At 39.2% G+C, this 17,390-nt stretch overlaps 1 protein-coding gene across 11 annotated transcripts in view; it reads left to right on the forward strand.

Moving 5' to 3' along the window:
• The first annotated feature begins 980 nt into the window (after nt 1–980).
• Nucleotides 981–17,390, forward strand: part of ofcc1 (orofacial cleft 1 candidate 1) — a 144,559-nt gene continuing 128,149 nt past the window's right edge. For 8 of the 11 annotated variants that reach the window (XM_030079386.1, XM_030079387.1, XM_030079383.1 and 5 more), the window contains exons 1-5: nt 981–1,038; nt 8,228–8,317; nt 11,152–11,228; nt 16,337–16,403; nt 16,766–16,945. In XM_030079386.1, the coding sequence (XP_029935246.1) occupies nt 11,211–11,228; nt 16,337–16,403; nt 16,766–16,945 (265 nt within the window). In that variant the 5' untranslated portion in view covers nt 981–1,038; nt 8,228–8,317; nt 11,152–11,210. Of the gene's footprint in view, nt 1,039–1,486; nt 1,600–8,144; nt 8,318–11,151; nt 11,229–16,336; nt 16,404–16,765; nt 16,946–17,390 lie in introns of those variants that run through there. The other 3 variants (XM_030079385.1, XM_030079377.1, XM_030079384.1) reach the window with 3 other exon arrangements.

Genomic DNA, 17,390 nt, shown 5'->3' on the forward strand with positions numbered 1-17,390 from the left:
TCAAGTCAGCAGTTACACTAACAACACGTTGGCTCCTGCCTTTTATGTACTTTTAATTTCTGGTTAAACAACTGTGGCACTGTGTGTCTTGATGCCATTCATCAAACGCACACACATACACACACACACACACGCACGCACACACACACACACACACACACACACACACACACACACACACACACACTAATTGTAGAATAACAATCTGTGGAGTTATCAAAACTGTTCATATAAACTAAACCTACTGAAGTGTGAGTATTCATCATGTCTTCATAAAAAACGAGGGAAGGTAGATCCCGGCAGGATTGTTAGAAAGCACCCATGGCTTACTAAGACTTTGCCAGGATTTTTTTTTTTTCCACCCCATAAAATACTGTACATCCCAGTGTGGATATCTAAACACCATAGAAACATGTGTTAAAGGCCTTTTTTTTTTTTTTTTTTTTTTTTTTTTTTAACTTTTCAGCTGTATTTCAATTGGATATTAAACTGTCCATTTCCTTAATAAAAACAAACAAAGAAACACAAACAAACAAATATTTACAAACTAATGATTATTATTATTGTTATTATTTTAATTCAAGGAAGAATTACCTCCTGGTATCAGACGTATTTTATTTCTGACAGAATTTATCACTACCGTATTGATCTGAATACAGTATACTTCCCCCGCTCTGGCACGGTTGGAAGGGGTGTGCTCCAGCATTGTATGAGCGTTCATGCACGAGCACATGAACGGTCACGCACGCAGCGCGCGAACGTGGGTACAACGTAAATCATGCAACTTTCCTCCTGCCTCAGCAAAATCGTTTAATGCGCGCAGCGCGATTACCGGCGAATGGCCGCGTTGCGCAATCAATAATCAACCATGTTGTCTGTGTTGCTGTCCATTGTGCTGCTGCAACGGCGTATAAACAAAAGTTGATTTTAGATCAAAGATATGACAGTCTGTGTGCGCCGCGGTCTGTCAGATCCGACAGACCTGACCGAGGCACCAGCCAGCATCAGGTGGGCCGGCCGCAGCACCGCACCGTCAAGGTAAATAAACATCCTTTAACCCTGGCCCTGAGTGCAATGTGAGACGGTGGCGGTCTCAGAAAGAAGAGCTAAAAAATGCCCACAGCCAGAGAAGGGCTTTTCGTCGTCCAAAAACTAGTCGATTCAACGAGACTGACAGGAGGGTGTGCGGTGTTGTGAATGAGAAACGTCGTGAAGGACTGCCCGTTACGAGGGCTGTGATGCAGCAAAAAGCACTTGAAGTTGCCACAGAGCTCAACATACCCCATGCTGAGTTTAAAGCTAGCATGGGCTGGTGTCGTAGAATATCCATATAAAAAGTATATTTCCAAAAAAGGGTCTTGAAAAAGAGGGGTCGTCTTAAAATCAGGGTCGTCTTATATTCAGATCAATACGGTGTTTATTGAGCAAAACCAGCGTGGCAGCGTTTCCTTCACATGAAGCCAGTAACCAGCTTCACAGCTAGATAGCTAGCTAACGTTAGCCCACAAACAGGCCATCAGTGTCCGAGGAAAAATAACGTCACCAGCCACATTTTGGATTTCAGTGGCAGTGGATATGCTGTATATGTCTACTAAAAAGGTAGGGCATCTTTAATCAGAAATTACAGCCACATTTGAAATGAATTCAGACTGATAATTGCACTTATTAGCTTGCTTTGTTCAGAGTTGGCAGCTAGCATTAGGTGCTAGTAGTTAGAGGGTGGTATTATTAGCTTTCAGTGGTAAATTAACAAGACAGTGTTTCAGTTTTATATATATTTTATTTTATATTTTTTAAAATAGGTTTTAGGCTCACAAAAGTCAGATAAAGGACGTGACTTGCTCGTGTAAAGTTTGTTTAACCGACTCTTCTGTAAAAGTTAGTCATCCATGTTAGGCAACAAGGTCAGCAGCTTTATGTTTTTCACTGTTTTCTTTTTTTTTATTTAACCTAGCTAAAACAACAACAACATGTGGTTTTATCAGTACAGTCTTACATTGACAGTCTCATGCTTGAATGGGTTGTGTTTCAGGTGATAAAAGTACCATTTTTCATGTTGTAAAGACTTTAAGGAAACACACATTGCTGTTTGCCATTACAGTAAAATGCAGCGCTGTGTGCTTCATCACTCAGCGTCTGTGCCATGGCATAGAGGGTTAACAGAGTGAAAGAGAGAAATGTAATTTTGCCTTGGTTAACTTCTCCCTCTAAATGTGTCCTTGCTTTGCCTGTGTGTTAATATGTCAGTGCACACACAGTAGTAAACTCGGTGTTGAATCATTAACTGTAGGAAATAGATCATTAAAAGTTCAAAAGAGATCTAGGTTAAACTCACAGAGTGAACATTATACCCTTTAAAAAAAAAACTTAAAAGGCAGGAGGCAGAGGACACACACTATGAATAGTCCAATGAGCTCGATACTGCTTTGAGGGTCAGCGTTGCGTGTCCATTGAAGACAAGCCGAGTTGAGTCGGTCATTGCAGTCATTTACATTTCAAATGTTCTCCCAGATATTTAGACAGATGTATGGGTTAGGTGGTGACCTGGGAGATCAGGGCTGACCTCATTTGTGGAGATCAGCTGCCTTTAGCGCAAGAGACCGATCTGGACAAACTGTTTCCTGGTGCATCCCGTCTGAAAAGTCATGTGAACACTTAGGCAATTTTAATTCATGTCATTTGATCACTTGATTGTGCGGTTCAGCGTTAAATCAGAGCTGTAAACATAATCGTATGCCTTTCAATATCGTGATTATAGTTTTTTAAAATTACTGGAGCTCTTACATCATTACCCAAAATGGATGCAGCTATTCTCCAAACATTTTTGATACTTTTATTCCAATAGTCTTTCAGATAAAAGTGATGTGAGAAGCTTTGAATTGCAGTAATGAGTTTCTCACTCGTGTTGCCTTGTGGTACTATTGTTAATGACATCAAGTGGTGACTGTGAAAAGTTACACCACAGTCAAGTTTTCCTGGCTGACAAGTGCGTTAACCATCAAATAATTGGTGACTGGTCAGGCTGATTTTGACAATACCATTACTACTTTTGCAACAAGTGCTACTGAGTTTGTGTCAAACAAACAACAACCTCAAACTGTCATTACACCATCCCTTGGGAATTCAAACTGTGGAGTAGTGAGGGGCTCACAATTATTATAATCACCCTCCTTTTCAGCAAATGACAGGCAAGAAACACAGGGTTCATTGTCAAGTCAAAGAAGATGAATAGAGCTACAAACTGATTGAATCTCTGCTGGCTGATAATCGCACCAACATCCCTGCTTCAATAGTAAACTCGTTTACTTTGAGTGCAGAACAGAAACCGCAAATTTGTATGCATGGGAACTGGAAACACACACAATACTTTTTTTCTCTGTAGATTTACCTTTACGTAAGACCGCTTCCTTTGTTTCCAATGTTAATGAAAGTAGAATATATCTCTCTGGATACATTGCACTGGATTCATGTTCATAGAGGAATTTTCCTCCTGCACTGTGTGGTTCAGAAAAGTGAGGTACCTGCCTTGGCTAGAGTCAATCCTATATGTTATATCAGTTGTACCTTAGTGTGTCATATTTCATTACACATCACCCCTCCAAACTGCTGATAGACCACTGCCAACAGCCCCTTGACTCCTTAAAGGGATGACAGGACCTCCACTGTGCCATGACATCACTGCATTTCTGAATGCACAACAAAGAAAGAAAATGTATTTATAGCTCTAAGTTTCATGCCGACAATTGTCCAATTTCCTCGAGCTTTTTGTGCATGAGGTCGTAGTCAGTGCGCTCATCAAAGGGGCAGATTCTCTGCCTGTCAAAAGGCACATAATAAATCCTTGTCAGAGAGGACTCGGTTGCATGCGAAACACCCCTTGTTGGTCAGCAAGATGCTTCTGAAACGCTCCCCCCTTGGTCCCAATTTCTCTGAGATCATGCCCTAATGATGACCCTAGGCCCATTTTTAATCACCATTTGCACTGCCCTTTTAACAATCATTCCACGTCTCTGCACAATCTTAACTCTGGAAGGCTAAGACGAATTCCTGTGATTTTCAATTGCTTTATAGACGCAATCTTTTGGGGCCATATCAGTTCTTTTTTTTTTTTTGTTCTCCTCCTAAGATGTGATGCATTCAAAGAAAAAGGGTGGGAAATGCAGAGGAATTGTTGCTTATGTTTTTTTTTGTTTGTTTGTTTGTTTTTGTTTTTGTGTGTGTATTCATTATGCTGTATCATGCAAGCTCACTTCCACAGCAGTTCCTCCAAAGTTTGAATGGAACATGTGGAAGATTCACAGATTCATTCCCAGGGTGAGTCGTGTCTCAGGATATTGTGTGTGTAGATGTGTAAATAGCAAAATGTGTAATGTTGAAAAGTAAGGCAGATTTTGGTCTGCTGAACTTGATATACAGTTCCACATGTGTTGAACAAAAGGGAAAACTCGTTATGAGGATATGTTTAAAACACATGACGTGTGACTATTCTTAAGCACTACTGACCTCTGGTATTACCACAGATCAGCGCTGGCCTTTCGAGACTGAACTTTAAAATTAAACATAAACCCATGGTATCAGCTCTGTCATGAGGAATGTTCAAACTCAGGTCTAAGAAATAGGTTTCTAGTGCTGCAGCGCCACATTCATATTTGAGTAATCTACATGTGAATAATAAAGTAGCCTTCAAGGTTTATGTATTTTCCCTTCACAGGCAATGTTATTAATAGCCTCATCTTTCTTGGAGAGTTAAATACAGGATGAAATATTTTGACATGTTCATAGCAGAGGGAGGTAGGTCTAGGCCAAATAAACATTTGTTTTAATCAGTCATTTGATTGTATATTAAGAGTAGCCTTACCACCTACTGGCCTTTTTTCTATGACATCACCTTCAGTCTTATGGCCTACTGTGCTGTTTCCCCTGTATATCACATCTGTATCTATTTAGGTAAAACCCTTGCAGAGATGAATTATTTCTGACCAATTAAGTATGAATCTCCTGTGTTTGCTTTGACCTTGTGAGTAAACAACAAAAAGTGCAGCGATCGATAGCTACACTCTGAAGATGCCACAGTATTGCATTTGGAATGAAAAGAAGGAAAAAAAAAGTCAAGCCAGATGAACAGCTGTATTGAGATAAACCGTCACCCCATATGCTGAGGGAAAACAATCTCTGTGCACATTATGGAGACTGTAGACGAAAAAAAAAAAAACACTTAATCAACTAACATTGATATTACTTCTGGCAATTAGGAGCATGCTGGTAATGATATGAGTTTTCAGCTGTAAATAATTATGCTGCCTGCGGGCCATACTTTAATTCTCGGCTGTATCTATAAACAATAATCAAACCAACAGCAGCAGGCTAAAAGTTGGAGATTTGTGGTTTGCGGAGCAGCGGTTGAGGAGCAGCTTATTGGAGCCCTGTGGTGATGCCAGTAGTCAGGGTCACCTTCAGGTGCTCTCTCGTCTGTGCACCAGTGCACTAATGTGCAGCTCTATTGATCAGACTGTGTGTGTGAACAAACATATGCAAATACTGACAAAACACTCAAAAAAGATACAAAGGGGGTGTACGCATATGTACTGTATAGGCGTTTTACACATTTACACACACATACGTACATGCACATAAAAGACTAATACACAGAGATGGACAGACATATAGTCAGCTCACAAACACACACCACACAACATGTTCCAGGATAGGAGGTGAAACTTGGGCCTGCAGCCCAGTAAGTAGGAGCAGTAGAGGTGAGACTTGTTATAGCTTATAACTTGTAAATTTGTGTTAAACAATAGGACATCATGCAATATTTGCTTCCTCTACATGCTGACACTAGAAAAAAAAGTAACTATTGCAACTGCAGTACTTTTTAATCAGAGCAAAACGTGCATCGGTGTCTGTCCACAATGCAGAGTCACTTTACAGGCAGTTTGGGGCATACTATATTGCTACTCTCCAAAATAACACTGCTAACAAGGAGGAAATTAAAATAAAGAGAGTAAATTGCAGCCACACTTTAAAAATGACACAATTGCCAGATTTATAATACTGTTTATTTTAATACTGTGACACAGTTAAAACTCAAACAGAGTTCTGACTGTGTGAGAAATTATCCAGCCTAGTTTGTGCATGCTTGCTGCACTGCTGCTGCAATGTAGCTCACTTCCAGAAAAAAAAAACAAACCAAACTGTTTGGGGGAAAAAAGTGTGACTTGACAGCTAACTTTTACTCACTGTCGAACAAGAAGCGACGGCGTGTCAATGTGGAAGGACTAAGATGAAGAGCATAATTAAGGAAACGTATGAAAGCTGGTGCTGGGCCTGAGATTAATTAGCTGCGTGTCAATACCCTCATCAATACCCGATTAACTAATGACACATGGCCCAATGAGGGCTATTGATTTGCACCAAGTCTGCTGCGTTAATAGGTTGAAGCTGACATTCAGTGGGGAAGCTGACAGAAAGCTGAGAGGAGAGTTTCAGGGAATCCAGGATGTGGAGCCCTGAAGTGTCCTCAATCGTAAGTAGTCAAATCACATTCACGTAATGTGGTCTCACGTGACTCCAGTGATTGCTGTGACCAAAATTGAACTTATTCGGCTTTACTAGAATTCCCATCCTTTTAGCGATAATTAAAAATGACCCCAAAGGATCCCCCTCCCCAAAAAGAAAAAAAAAAAAGACTCAATCTAGATTAATGGTGGCGGAATGGCCAACATCATAAGTTAGCCCCTTTATGATAATGATTGTAATGATAATAATGAACACTTGGATGAAGGATGAACAATCCCTGTCCTGGAGTTGAATCCCTATACAGGTTAATTAGGTAAGATAACATCATTAGCCACTCTCATGCCTGCACAGAGAATTAATTGGATAAAATCGGAGATTTAGGTCTATATTTAATCGTACAAACGATCAAGGACAGCTAAACGAGGAAATGGGAGGTCCAAATTGGTGAGCATCTTATTTAGATCACATGCAACCAGCTTAATGAGCAAAAGGAATCCAATGGTCTGTAATATGGGCAACGTAAATATAAAGATCTGCCGTATACACACTGTATTGTTAAGAATGTGTACTGAATAATTGTCCTTTATTTATGTTATTGTCTTTAGTTTTGATTGTTTTGGATTTTGTGGAACTAATAAGGTTTAATCCAGGAGAAAATATAATGTAGGCCACATTTAAAACAACCCTTTTTTTTTAGTGGTAATCCTAAAACACTAGGTAAAACAAAACATTGAAACCATGTTCGCTAAACAAATAAGGACTATTCATTGCTTATATGTGTGAGCAATCTGTCTTCTTTGGCTGAAAAGGCCACCAGGGCCTGATGGCTTTGCAGTAATAAATAAAACAAAATCAGACTGTTGGTTCTCAGGGAAGCACTGGTTCTAGTCTGTGATCTGTTCTAATGGGGCAACACTGGTGTAATATGCCTTATGCCAAACCTGAGAGGGCCAGTCTGCTGGGTGCTTTGTGCCTGTTCTTTCTGGCAGCTGTTAAAGCTGACCAGGTTGTCTTTGTCTGAGGAATATGTTCGTCTGAAGTCCCCTTTTAATAATGCATGAGGGGAACCTTCGTGTCAATTGTCATACAGCATACCGCATAATGGATGTTTACAAAGCACAGTGAGAACTTTACCTTCAGTTTGGGGGAGTTCATTACTCTAATGGCACTGGAAAGTGACAAAGCAGCCTGCTTTGCCCATAATATCTCTCACTCTCTGGTAAAACAATAGGTGAACATCTCTATGAGGGAGCGGCATGCCACACTCCACATGAATAATGAAAAAAACATTTAAAACACAAACGGCGATGCCATCTGGCAGATGAGCCTCTCACACAGTTGAAACTTTATCTTGGCACATCTCAACGGTTGCATAGTGTAGACAGTGTCAATTATTATTTCCTCTTACCCAAAATATCACATGCAAGTTCATTATTTTAGTCTTCTTTACTATTTATGCCTTTGTTTATTTCCATTTAATAACCTACAGCATATTAACTAGGTAGTCCCATATCAGACTAAGAGTGGCTCAAGAGTCGCCTGAGTCCTAAATGATGAAGTTTCCAAATGAATGAGATAATGTCTCTGCAAGCTCTGTAACTGAATTCAGACTTTCTCCTGTCCAGACTTTTTCTTTGCAGCAGCCGAGGGGGAATATGAGGAGGTTACTTGAGACTGTGTGTGTGTTTTTGTGTGTGTGCATATGAAGGCGTGTGTGTTTCGTGAAGGACCACGTCATCATCACCTTGACAACTGCGGTGTAGCTGACCACAAAGTGACAGAAGCTGGGCCTTGAAAGGTAAAATACCTCTTAACGCTACATAGTAGTAGACTCATTTTACTACAGACAGTTACTGAAATAAAATGTTAGTTGGTTGAAATAGAGATTGTTTTTTTTTTTTTTTTTAAATAATCCAGTGGTGTCAAATTAGATGCTACAAGTGTAGTTAACAAAGCTTTGTCTGCTTCAAATTTACCTCAGGTAATGCAGTTAGATTAAAGTAATGTATAATTCCCATGAATAAAGTGTAAAAGGCTTGCATGAATTTATTACAATACTGTACTTGACTGTGCACTGCTGCAGTGTTCCCTTGTGAGTTTACTCCGAAGTGCAAAGAGTACATTTAGGGTAAATGTGCATGCAAAACGTCTCCACTGCCCAGTGAAGAAGAAACACTGCCCTTTTTCTAACCCTATTGTCAGCTGTGAGATCTCGATGTCTTGAGGGAGTTGGTTGTCAAACATAAAAAAAGGCCTGTGTCCACAACCAGATAAAATATTCTGTGCTGCATGGTGCCCTGTCCCTCGGTGACTATTGAGTTACATCCCTTATCCCTGTTGGTGGAAAAAACGCAGATTGTCAAGCGAAGATTTCAGGTCGCACTATGCCATAGAAAAGGGGAAGTGCCGTGTCCAGCCCAACACAGACCCCACTGTCATCCTGGATTAAGGGTGGATTGAGTTTAGCTGAGTAGATGACAGAGGGGTGGTCATTCTCGGGGCAGGGCAGAGATGCAAAGAAACGGTTGCAGGGCAAAGACATTGAGAGGAGAGAGGGTATCATGTCATTGTAGTGGAACAATATATACACATTATGCACAAAAAGTGTTTTACAAATGTTAAAACCATTGCTACATGCAGAAATAACTTTCTTGTTCTCTATCTCTATTTTTCAATTTTGCAAAATTCGGTTCAGGTTAGTTAAGTTCAATTTAAACTAGTTCAGTTCAAATGGGCTGTATTAGCATGAAATGCCAAAGAGACAACACTAACAAAAGAGAGAGAGAGAGAAAAAAAGTATTTCCTAAAGCAGTTAACAAATCCTGTTCCCAAATAATCAAACAATTTATCTCATGACAATGTCTTATCTAATGAATTGTTTTTGTCATTGAATTATGGCAAGTCCTTCACTATTTAACAACAGGTCGTCAGCTGATGGGAATAAATTTAATCAAAACTACTTTTTCCTTGAGTGATTTTAAAAATCCACCAATACTAGTTTTAAGATGTGTTTATGGAAAAGTCATGGAGGGACATTTTCAAAGCTTAGCTATTTCGGCTCTAAAATTCAGAAGCCTGTCTGGCGTTAAACTCTTGACAGATCTGCTTATTCAAAGGGAAGCTGTTGTGATTAGTCAAAAACGATGATCCAGTGAAGTGGTGACTGGGTCAAAATACAAACGTTTCCAAAAAAAAATCATGTATAGCTATGTTTTGCTGCTGGCTGGTGTTGGCAGAGCATGTTTGCCATGGGTCTGTTGTGCAGTAAGCACATGAGATAATTTAGCACAGCAGTGAACTCATCGACAGCTTTCTCTTTGGGTTGATACTGGTGCTATTAACTCAAGTCCAAAAAGTGCACTACACTCTGTAGGACTGTGGGGCGTTATTTGCACATATTGTAATATATCCGCATATGGCTTTTGACAGAAAGCCTGAACCTCCAGCAGAAATGTGAGTCAGTCATTTCTGTGGTTAACAAACTGCTGGCAATCTCATTGGTTAGGGAGTCAGTGTTTGGCAGTAGGCTTACAGTTTGGCTAACGGTTTTTACAACTAATGGACTTATTTTTCTCACAGCATCACAGTTTTACAGCCTTTATAAAACATTCACACACACCCATTTCTATTAGTAACTAAGAAAAACAAATCAGCAAATTAAAAACAGGAACGTTAAAGAGTGTCTTTAATTCAATAAAACACACATGTAAAGGAAATGCTGCAAAGTACCTCTTTATCCAACAGTATTATGCTTCTTTTGTGTTGCTGGTGATAAGCGCGATTGGAGACAAATAGACACAGCTGGAAATATAGCTAAACAGTTATTATTCTCCACAGTTGTTTACACAATCAAGTTTTTTGTGGGCCGTGATAAGGTGTACGGATATCCCGTGGTCTTTTCCTAGTTAATGTGTACGGACCGCACACTGGGTCCGCTTTCACTGAGTTATTACGCCAAGTGTAATTTGAAACAATTACAAAAACACTGGCCCACTTGTTACAACACTCATTTTCCCTCACATATACAAAGCACAGATTCAATAGCTTTACATGTTTTTCAATCACACCCAGTGGAGCAGTGTTCAGTGTGAAAAAGTATAGCATTTCATCCTAGCTCGCATGGTATGGGATAATCTTTCACATTTTGCCTGGGGTTTGTTTTGCTATTTCAGCAGAAACTTGTGCAAGCCATGTGAATTACCATAGGAAAAGACGATAAAAATACAAAATGATATTGTATCAGATGTAAATGAATAAACTATTTGAATAATAAGGGCAAATAATTTGCTATCTGTGATAATAAATAAATGGTATTTATTATCCTTTATTCTCCAAGATACATTGCAGAGATTATAGTTTTAAACACACAAACAGCAAAGAGGTAGCATAACACTGCATGGAATGAAGCATTTTGCGCTGTACAGGAAACTATTAAAAGAGCTCTTTTTGCAAATGCTAGGTATAATAACATGAACAAACATATTATATGGCTAGTTTAAGTGTTAGATTAAACCCGGTAGCAGTTTCTCCTCAGCTGCAGAAAATCAACTTTTTAGGACCCATGCAACATTAGATTTTTTTCTTGTTTGCTCTGCCACATTTCTCACCATTTTTTTTCCTTCTGTTTTGCAGGCCTAGCCATTGTTCAGAGATCGGGGTCAGCCAGTGATGATCTTTTGCAGTTTGTGGAGATGGACACCTTTGGCAGTGTGAGTACAGTTTCACTTTTGGCCCCCATAGCTGCATAGCTGAACACAAGGAGGTCAGACCTCGTACCTCCATCTCTCTCTCTGAAGGTGCTGGCGCAGTCTGACCATTGACATTTAGCATTCCTCTGTGCTGCCTCTGGGTTCTCAATGGGGGATTGAGGGGTGCAGAGGGCAGTGCCTGGTTCTCAAGGGTAGAAACAAAAAGGCTCTTGAAAATCCCAAGGAGTTCCCATGATCCTAGCAAAGACCTTGATCCGACTTGTGTTAGATTTCCATTCCACGGATTAGGGCACACAAAAAGTACATATTTGGCTCATTAATTTTGTCTCCTGCCCTGGATTTTTGACAGTGAGTTGTGATATTTTTCTTTTCCCAGAACTGAAATATTTTGAATGGTGACTTGGTATTTACAATCATTTGTTGGACTTTGGCTATATAGGCCAGGCAGATATTTATTTTGTCCATTATCACTGAGTATTCATGGTCTTCACTGACATTTCTAAGTCACTGCAGCAGCTTGTAGTGACATTTTCTGGTGGAAAGTTTTCAAAGTCATTTTTCAAGGTTTTTCCCAGTAACATACATAATCTGTTAGCATCAAAGGAGCACACATGCATAAATAATTGACTAATTCACTTAAAGGGGGCCAGCGTAGATTAATTAAGCTTGAATACTAATTATGTTTTCTGTCTACACCAACTGACGCAGTTGTTGTTTAATAAGAAACTGTTTGGTGGGTTACAATTACCATGCACATGTAAGGCTACCCTATAAATGAAGATAATTTCACATTTCAGGGGTGTAAGGCGCTTTGTATGCTTTTGAAGCAAAATGCTAACCTTATCCTTTGTGATTCAAGTAAAGATGCTTTGTGGGTATTTTCATTATTCATATGACATTTTACTGATTTCAAGATTAAAAGAAGCTGCTCAAACCTGACAACAGAAGCAATTTATATCTGCATTATTTTGGCAAATTGTATATTCTTACCCTGAATATGTTTTTGTATCATTTTATTGCAACCTATTATAACTGTATCTGTCACACTTTTTCATTTATATTTAGGCCTAGTTGAATTCATTTGTCAGTATGCTTATTTATTCTTTCTTGTGCTATCTAACTCCTTGCTCCCTGTCTCCACAAGTGCCACACTAGCAGAACAGCCTGAGAACTAAAGCGTAAACTTGATGTAATCATTTTTAAAATAGATATATGAACTAGAACTCAAGGAGGAACCATAAAAAAACATGCCTGTATGGGCTGGGGTCTCAATAGTTTTTCTATTAAGAGCTGGCAAAACTCTTGTCATTCCCAGAAAGGCTCTTCTGCCTGACTCCTTTGCCTGCTGCGCAGAGGACTTGTCTGGAAATGGTAGCTTTAAGTTGCTTTGTGACGCAGACGAGGTTTTGCTGTCTGCGCTTCTCTTGCAAGCAGCAGACACAGGGACACAGGAAGACAGCTCAGAGCTGGGGCCTTGTTTACAGCTGCGTGGGGAAGAAAACAGGCAGACGTAAATGAGGGTTGACGGTTTCATGAAGCACAATTGGTTGATGGCAGATTCAATGTGACTGGGCTGAACTGGGCGATGATCCGTACAGTATGCAAAATTCACTTTCTAGCTGGTCTGTGCCCACCAGCCCCTAGCAGCAAGCAGTCTTCCCCAAGCCCTTCTAGCTATGCCTTTGAATGCAACCAGAACTGAACAAGGCATTGTTGTGCTCAATTCCTTTTGACAACAATCACATAAAAAAAGAAAAAAAAATCATGGATTTCTCTTGTCACCAGTTGTAAATGATTTTTTTCTCATGTTGACTGCAAAGTAAGCATTTTGTGTGCTGGCACAATGAAAGTAGAAAACAGTAGGAGGGTTGATGGGGTAAAGAGAGATGTAGATGCTTTCAGATGACAATAGAATGAAGTCAGTTTATTTTTTTTTTTTTTTTTTTTTTTTTTGAATTATTATTATTATTATTCTGCTATATCTTTGCTGCAACACACCCAAATTTCTTGGCACATGACTCAGATGCCACACAATGAATTTAATATATTTATCCTCAAATAATTGCCATATTTACAATGTGTCTAGTTTACACTGCTCATAATATTTGTTAATATTGGAGCAGAGTCTTCCATCATAAAAAAAAAAAAAAAAATATATATATATATATATATATATATAAACAGTTTGCATTTTTTTTCTCTCTCAATATTGAATTGTTGTTTATCGTTTTGGAAATGCAACATCTGCATGTTCCATCCGGTTATGGCACATTAAACAACAGTCCTTGTATTACAAGGAGCATGCTGTCATTGTCAGTGGGGTCTAGGGAAAAAGAGGAGAACCAGGCATTTTTCTTAGCTCTCGAAACAGAGAGGCTCACATGGTGCTGTGTGGATTAGATTTTTAGTGACAATGACCCAAAGCATTAGGCCTGGGGTGTATGTACTGTACTCCTTCTGTGTACTTTCCCTTGTGTGTTTACCAAGTTTTTTTTTTTTTTCTTTACACAGCAACTGAACTTAAGGCAAGAATACATTCATACTAATCAGAAGACTTGTTGACATTTGCGGGACATAGAGCTAATTCACTTTGCAATGTGAGAAATATGGCCAATGTTAAGAAATGTGACCAGCTATGAACACAGTCATGCTCAGAGCAAAAATTATATGGAGAATAACTGAAACACAAAAAGTTGAGCAGTACAAAACCTGTATGAATGAATTAAAAAAATAATGAATTAAAAAAAAGAGTAATTTTTTATTAATGTTTATAATGATGCTCCGTGCATTATGTGTATGCATTAAGTGCAGCTAGATTTCAATTTTGGAGAGAAAGACATTATTCTGGATTATTTTGTACAGTAATTAGGGTGATCCACAGCACATTTTTGTTTGGCCTAAGATAAAACATAATGCATGGTAATTAAATGGGATTTCTCCTTTGGTTTTTGCCTCCCTCTTCAAAGTGCCTTAAGTCTCAAGGGCAAAAACAATGATTGGAGAAATAAAGGAGTGCTATCCGCCCACATAGTGCTAATTTGATGATTAATTACACTAGCAAACCAAATACCAGCCCCACCAATGTCTTTCCATGTATCTGTTGTTAAATTACTGTACAATAATTGACAGCATCATTTTAAATATGCTAGATTTTCTTTACTGGCACATTAGTGTAAATTTATTGATCAAGTGTTGTGAGATATTTAATGAGGGTCTGGTAAAAAGTCCAAAACAATAATAATAATATTGCCAAAAATTAATGTGAGTCTCATGTAGCTTATTTTCTTAATTACTGACTTTGCTTACAACGCAACATTGTTAAACAGGCCTGGTATAACACAAGGCAAATGTTCATTGTGTGCAGTTTTCTTATTAGTGAAGTCATTACCTGATTAATTTTCACATAATAGGTTCAGGAACCTCCTCAATTTGGATGCGCACCCAAACAACATTTGTCTTTCAAAAAGGTGTAAAAGGTGTTTGATATATTGGGAAAAAAAGGAAGACAATCAACACTGATGATGAATTTGGCCAGTCTCTCATCTTTGCTACTCTATGTGCAACACAGAGAAACTGATTGGTACCCAGTCGAAAAGAAAATGGTTTTTAAATAAGTTACAATTAGATAAGCATTAATCTCAGTGGTATAAATGAATTTCTTGCTGTAGGGCTTGTTGAATGTAAAAACAGATTTACAAAAACTCCTCTTACCAGATTGGTCTGGAAGTAGTCCTCCACTATTTTAATTGCTCTGTCATTTGGAGTTGAAATAAACCCCTCACCCATCCAGCCCCTTGATTTTGTCTTTGAAATTAAATATCGTATACAAATACATGCTGTTCATGGGCATGAGCACAGTTCATCATCGGAATCTGCATAAAATGATACTTAAAAAGCTCCATACGCTTTGAGCTACACAGCTCTTTTATATGGGGCATTCTTATATAAACATATCCATAACGAAAACAACTACTTATGCTATTTACCTCAGCATTCGTATTGTTCTTCTTGTCCGCAGAAATGAGAGAAATGTGGGACTGTGCAGTTTGTTCCACATACTCTTGATTTCAAAGGAACCCATACTTGCTTTAATACATTCCTCCTTCTTTCCATTCCATGCCAGTCTGGACCACCTACAACACCAATTAAAATGATGTTGACTTAGCATGTATGACCATAAGGATATTATGGATACAGCACGAGATTGTCATTTTATTCTACATAATAAGAACAAGTGCCACACTTGCACTGCAATGCACATTATATGTTTTTATTTCACAAATTCTATCCCGCTGTCTTTATCTAACAAATAATAGAACGCATACAGCTGTGTATCCGTCAGACAGAAATAAAGTCAAGCTTCATGTAACTACTTTTGACCACAGGATCATGTGTAGGACTATTTCAGGAAAATTCTCACCACACTGTGATTAAGTGGAAGTGTTCATTGGTGCTTGGGGATGTACATCAAAGTTAACAAACTGCTATGGAGACCCATCACCGAGGGGTATTCAGGAGGGCATGGCTTATTATGAGAGGTTTGTTGGAAGTTTGGCGCTGTTTGGGCTTTGCGGTGCAGTGTGCTTTGTATCACATTGGGGTGTATCAGTGCTTTACTCATAAATCCCATATTGAATATTCTCCAGCTTATCAAAAAATACCAGGAAACGAGCACCGATGTTATTTAAAGACTATTTTTCTCTCTCTCTCTCTAGACTTTTTAGGTTACATTCATGTGAATGGAAGTAATGAGAAATGTGTCTGGATTTCCATACTCATTTGCACACCGAGTCTGCACACTCTCATGAAGCCTGTGTAAAAATGCATAATTTTCCAGGAGAGAGTGTTGTTTCCCATTCATTCGAGAAAAAAGGAGGAAGTATTTTAATGTGACCTTCATTACGCATTCATGTCAACTTTTCTTATCTATTTATGATTAAATTCTTTTCCACTCCTGTTGTTCAATTAGTGCTTGACCCCTTTAGCGGCGATGTAAATTAAATGACATTTCAGTGTCGTCCCATATTTAAAATACTGCGTTAGTTGCGGATCATAAATGATGATCTTCATTCTGCAGCTAATTTATTCATTTAACAATTTCCCTCCAGAAGTTACAGCAGAAGGCTCTGCAGCAACCTAAGCAGAAGAAATCCAAGTCGGCTGAATTTCTGATGGGTGAGTCCTGCTTGATGAGTTATTGCTCATAATTTGTGTAAGGATTAATTAACTAATTACAGACAAATGGCTTTGGGCTAAATTTTGCTCTTGCTTGTCAGGGCGCAATTTGTAATTATTTTAATCATTTCTTCTTCTTCTCTTTTTTTCCTCCTCCTCCTGCAAGATTCTGATTTAATTTTAACCTAATTGTGTTTTAGTGACATTCGAGGAGGATGCGCTTGAGTATTTTGGGGCAGAGGAATCACTAGTAGAAATGTTACACTGCCACTGAATGTACTTTGCTTTTCGTCATGTCACTTTGACCCAACTGTTTTATTTAGTGTTTAACATTTTTATTTACATATCTACTTATTTGGCAGGGGAAGATGAGAGAGCTGCTGTGGTGGGCATTGAAAACCCAGCCTTCGATGGAGAAGGAAGCGCCAAGCTTTCCGTTCCTCTGGTTCGGCCGGGGAGAGAAATTCGAGGTGACAGGCCAGATAGCACCCTTGCAGCTCACCAAAAAAAAATGGAGCTGCAAGCCCCTGCCAAAGAAAGAGGTGAAGCTTCAGTCTTCATTAGCCTCAAATCTGTTGACAGTAGATGTGTTCCTGATCTAACCTTTCTCCCGCTCTCTCCCCCTCTCTCTCTCTTTCTCTTTTTCTCTCCCTCCCTACATTCGGGGGCCCCTGGTCCCTGCATTCCAAAGCAAGCGTGTCCTAACAAGCAAACCCTCGTATAAGTTCTTCCTCCACAGGAGAACGCTACGGTAGTGGGTGTTCTATCTCTATCTAGAAGTACCCTCGACACAATCAGCCTTGACTCCCACTCTCGGCTACATGCCTTGTGGTGGGCTGGAGTCATAGGAGAGAGCATTTACATACGCTACTACGCTACCAAGCCGATCCGCTGTCTGTGTGGTGTGCTCACAACGCCCCCGAAACACGGCTTAAGGCCAATCAGGCATACGAATATGCCCCCTTATAATTCAGTATGTCAGGGAGA

Source organism: Myripristis murdjan, chromosome 20 (assembly GCF_902150065.1).
Source record: "Myripristis murdjan chromosome 20, fMyrMur1.1, whole genome shotgun sequence".
Taxonomy (NCBI): domain Eukaryota; kingdom Metazoa; phylum Chordata; class Actinopteri; order Holocentriformes; family Holocentridae; genus Myripristis; species Myripristis murdjan.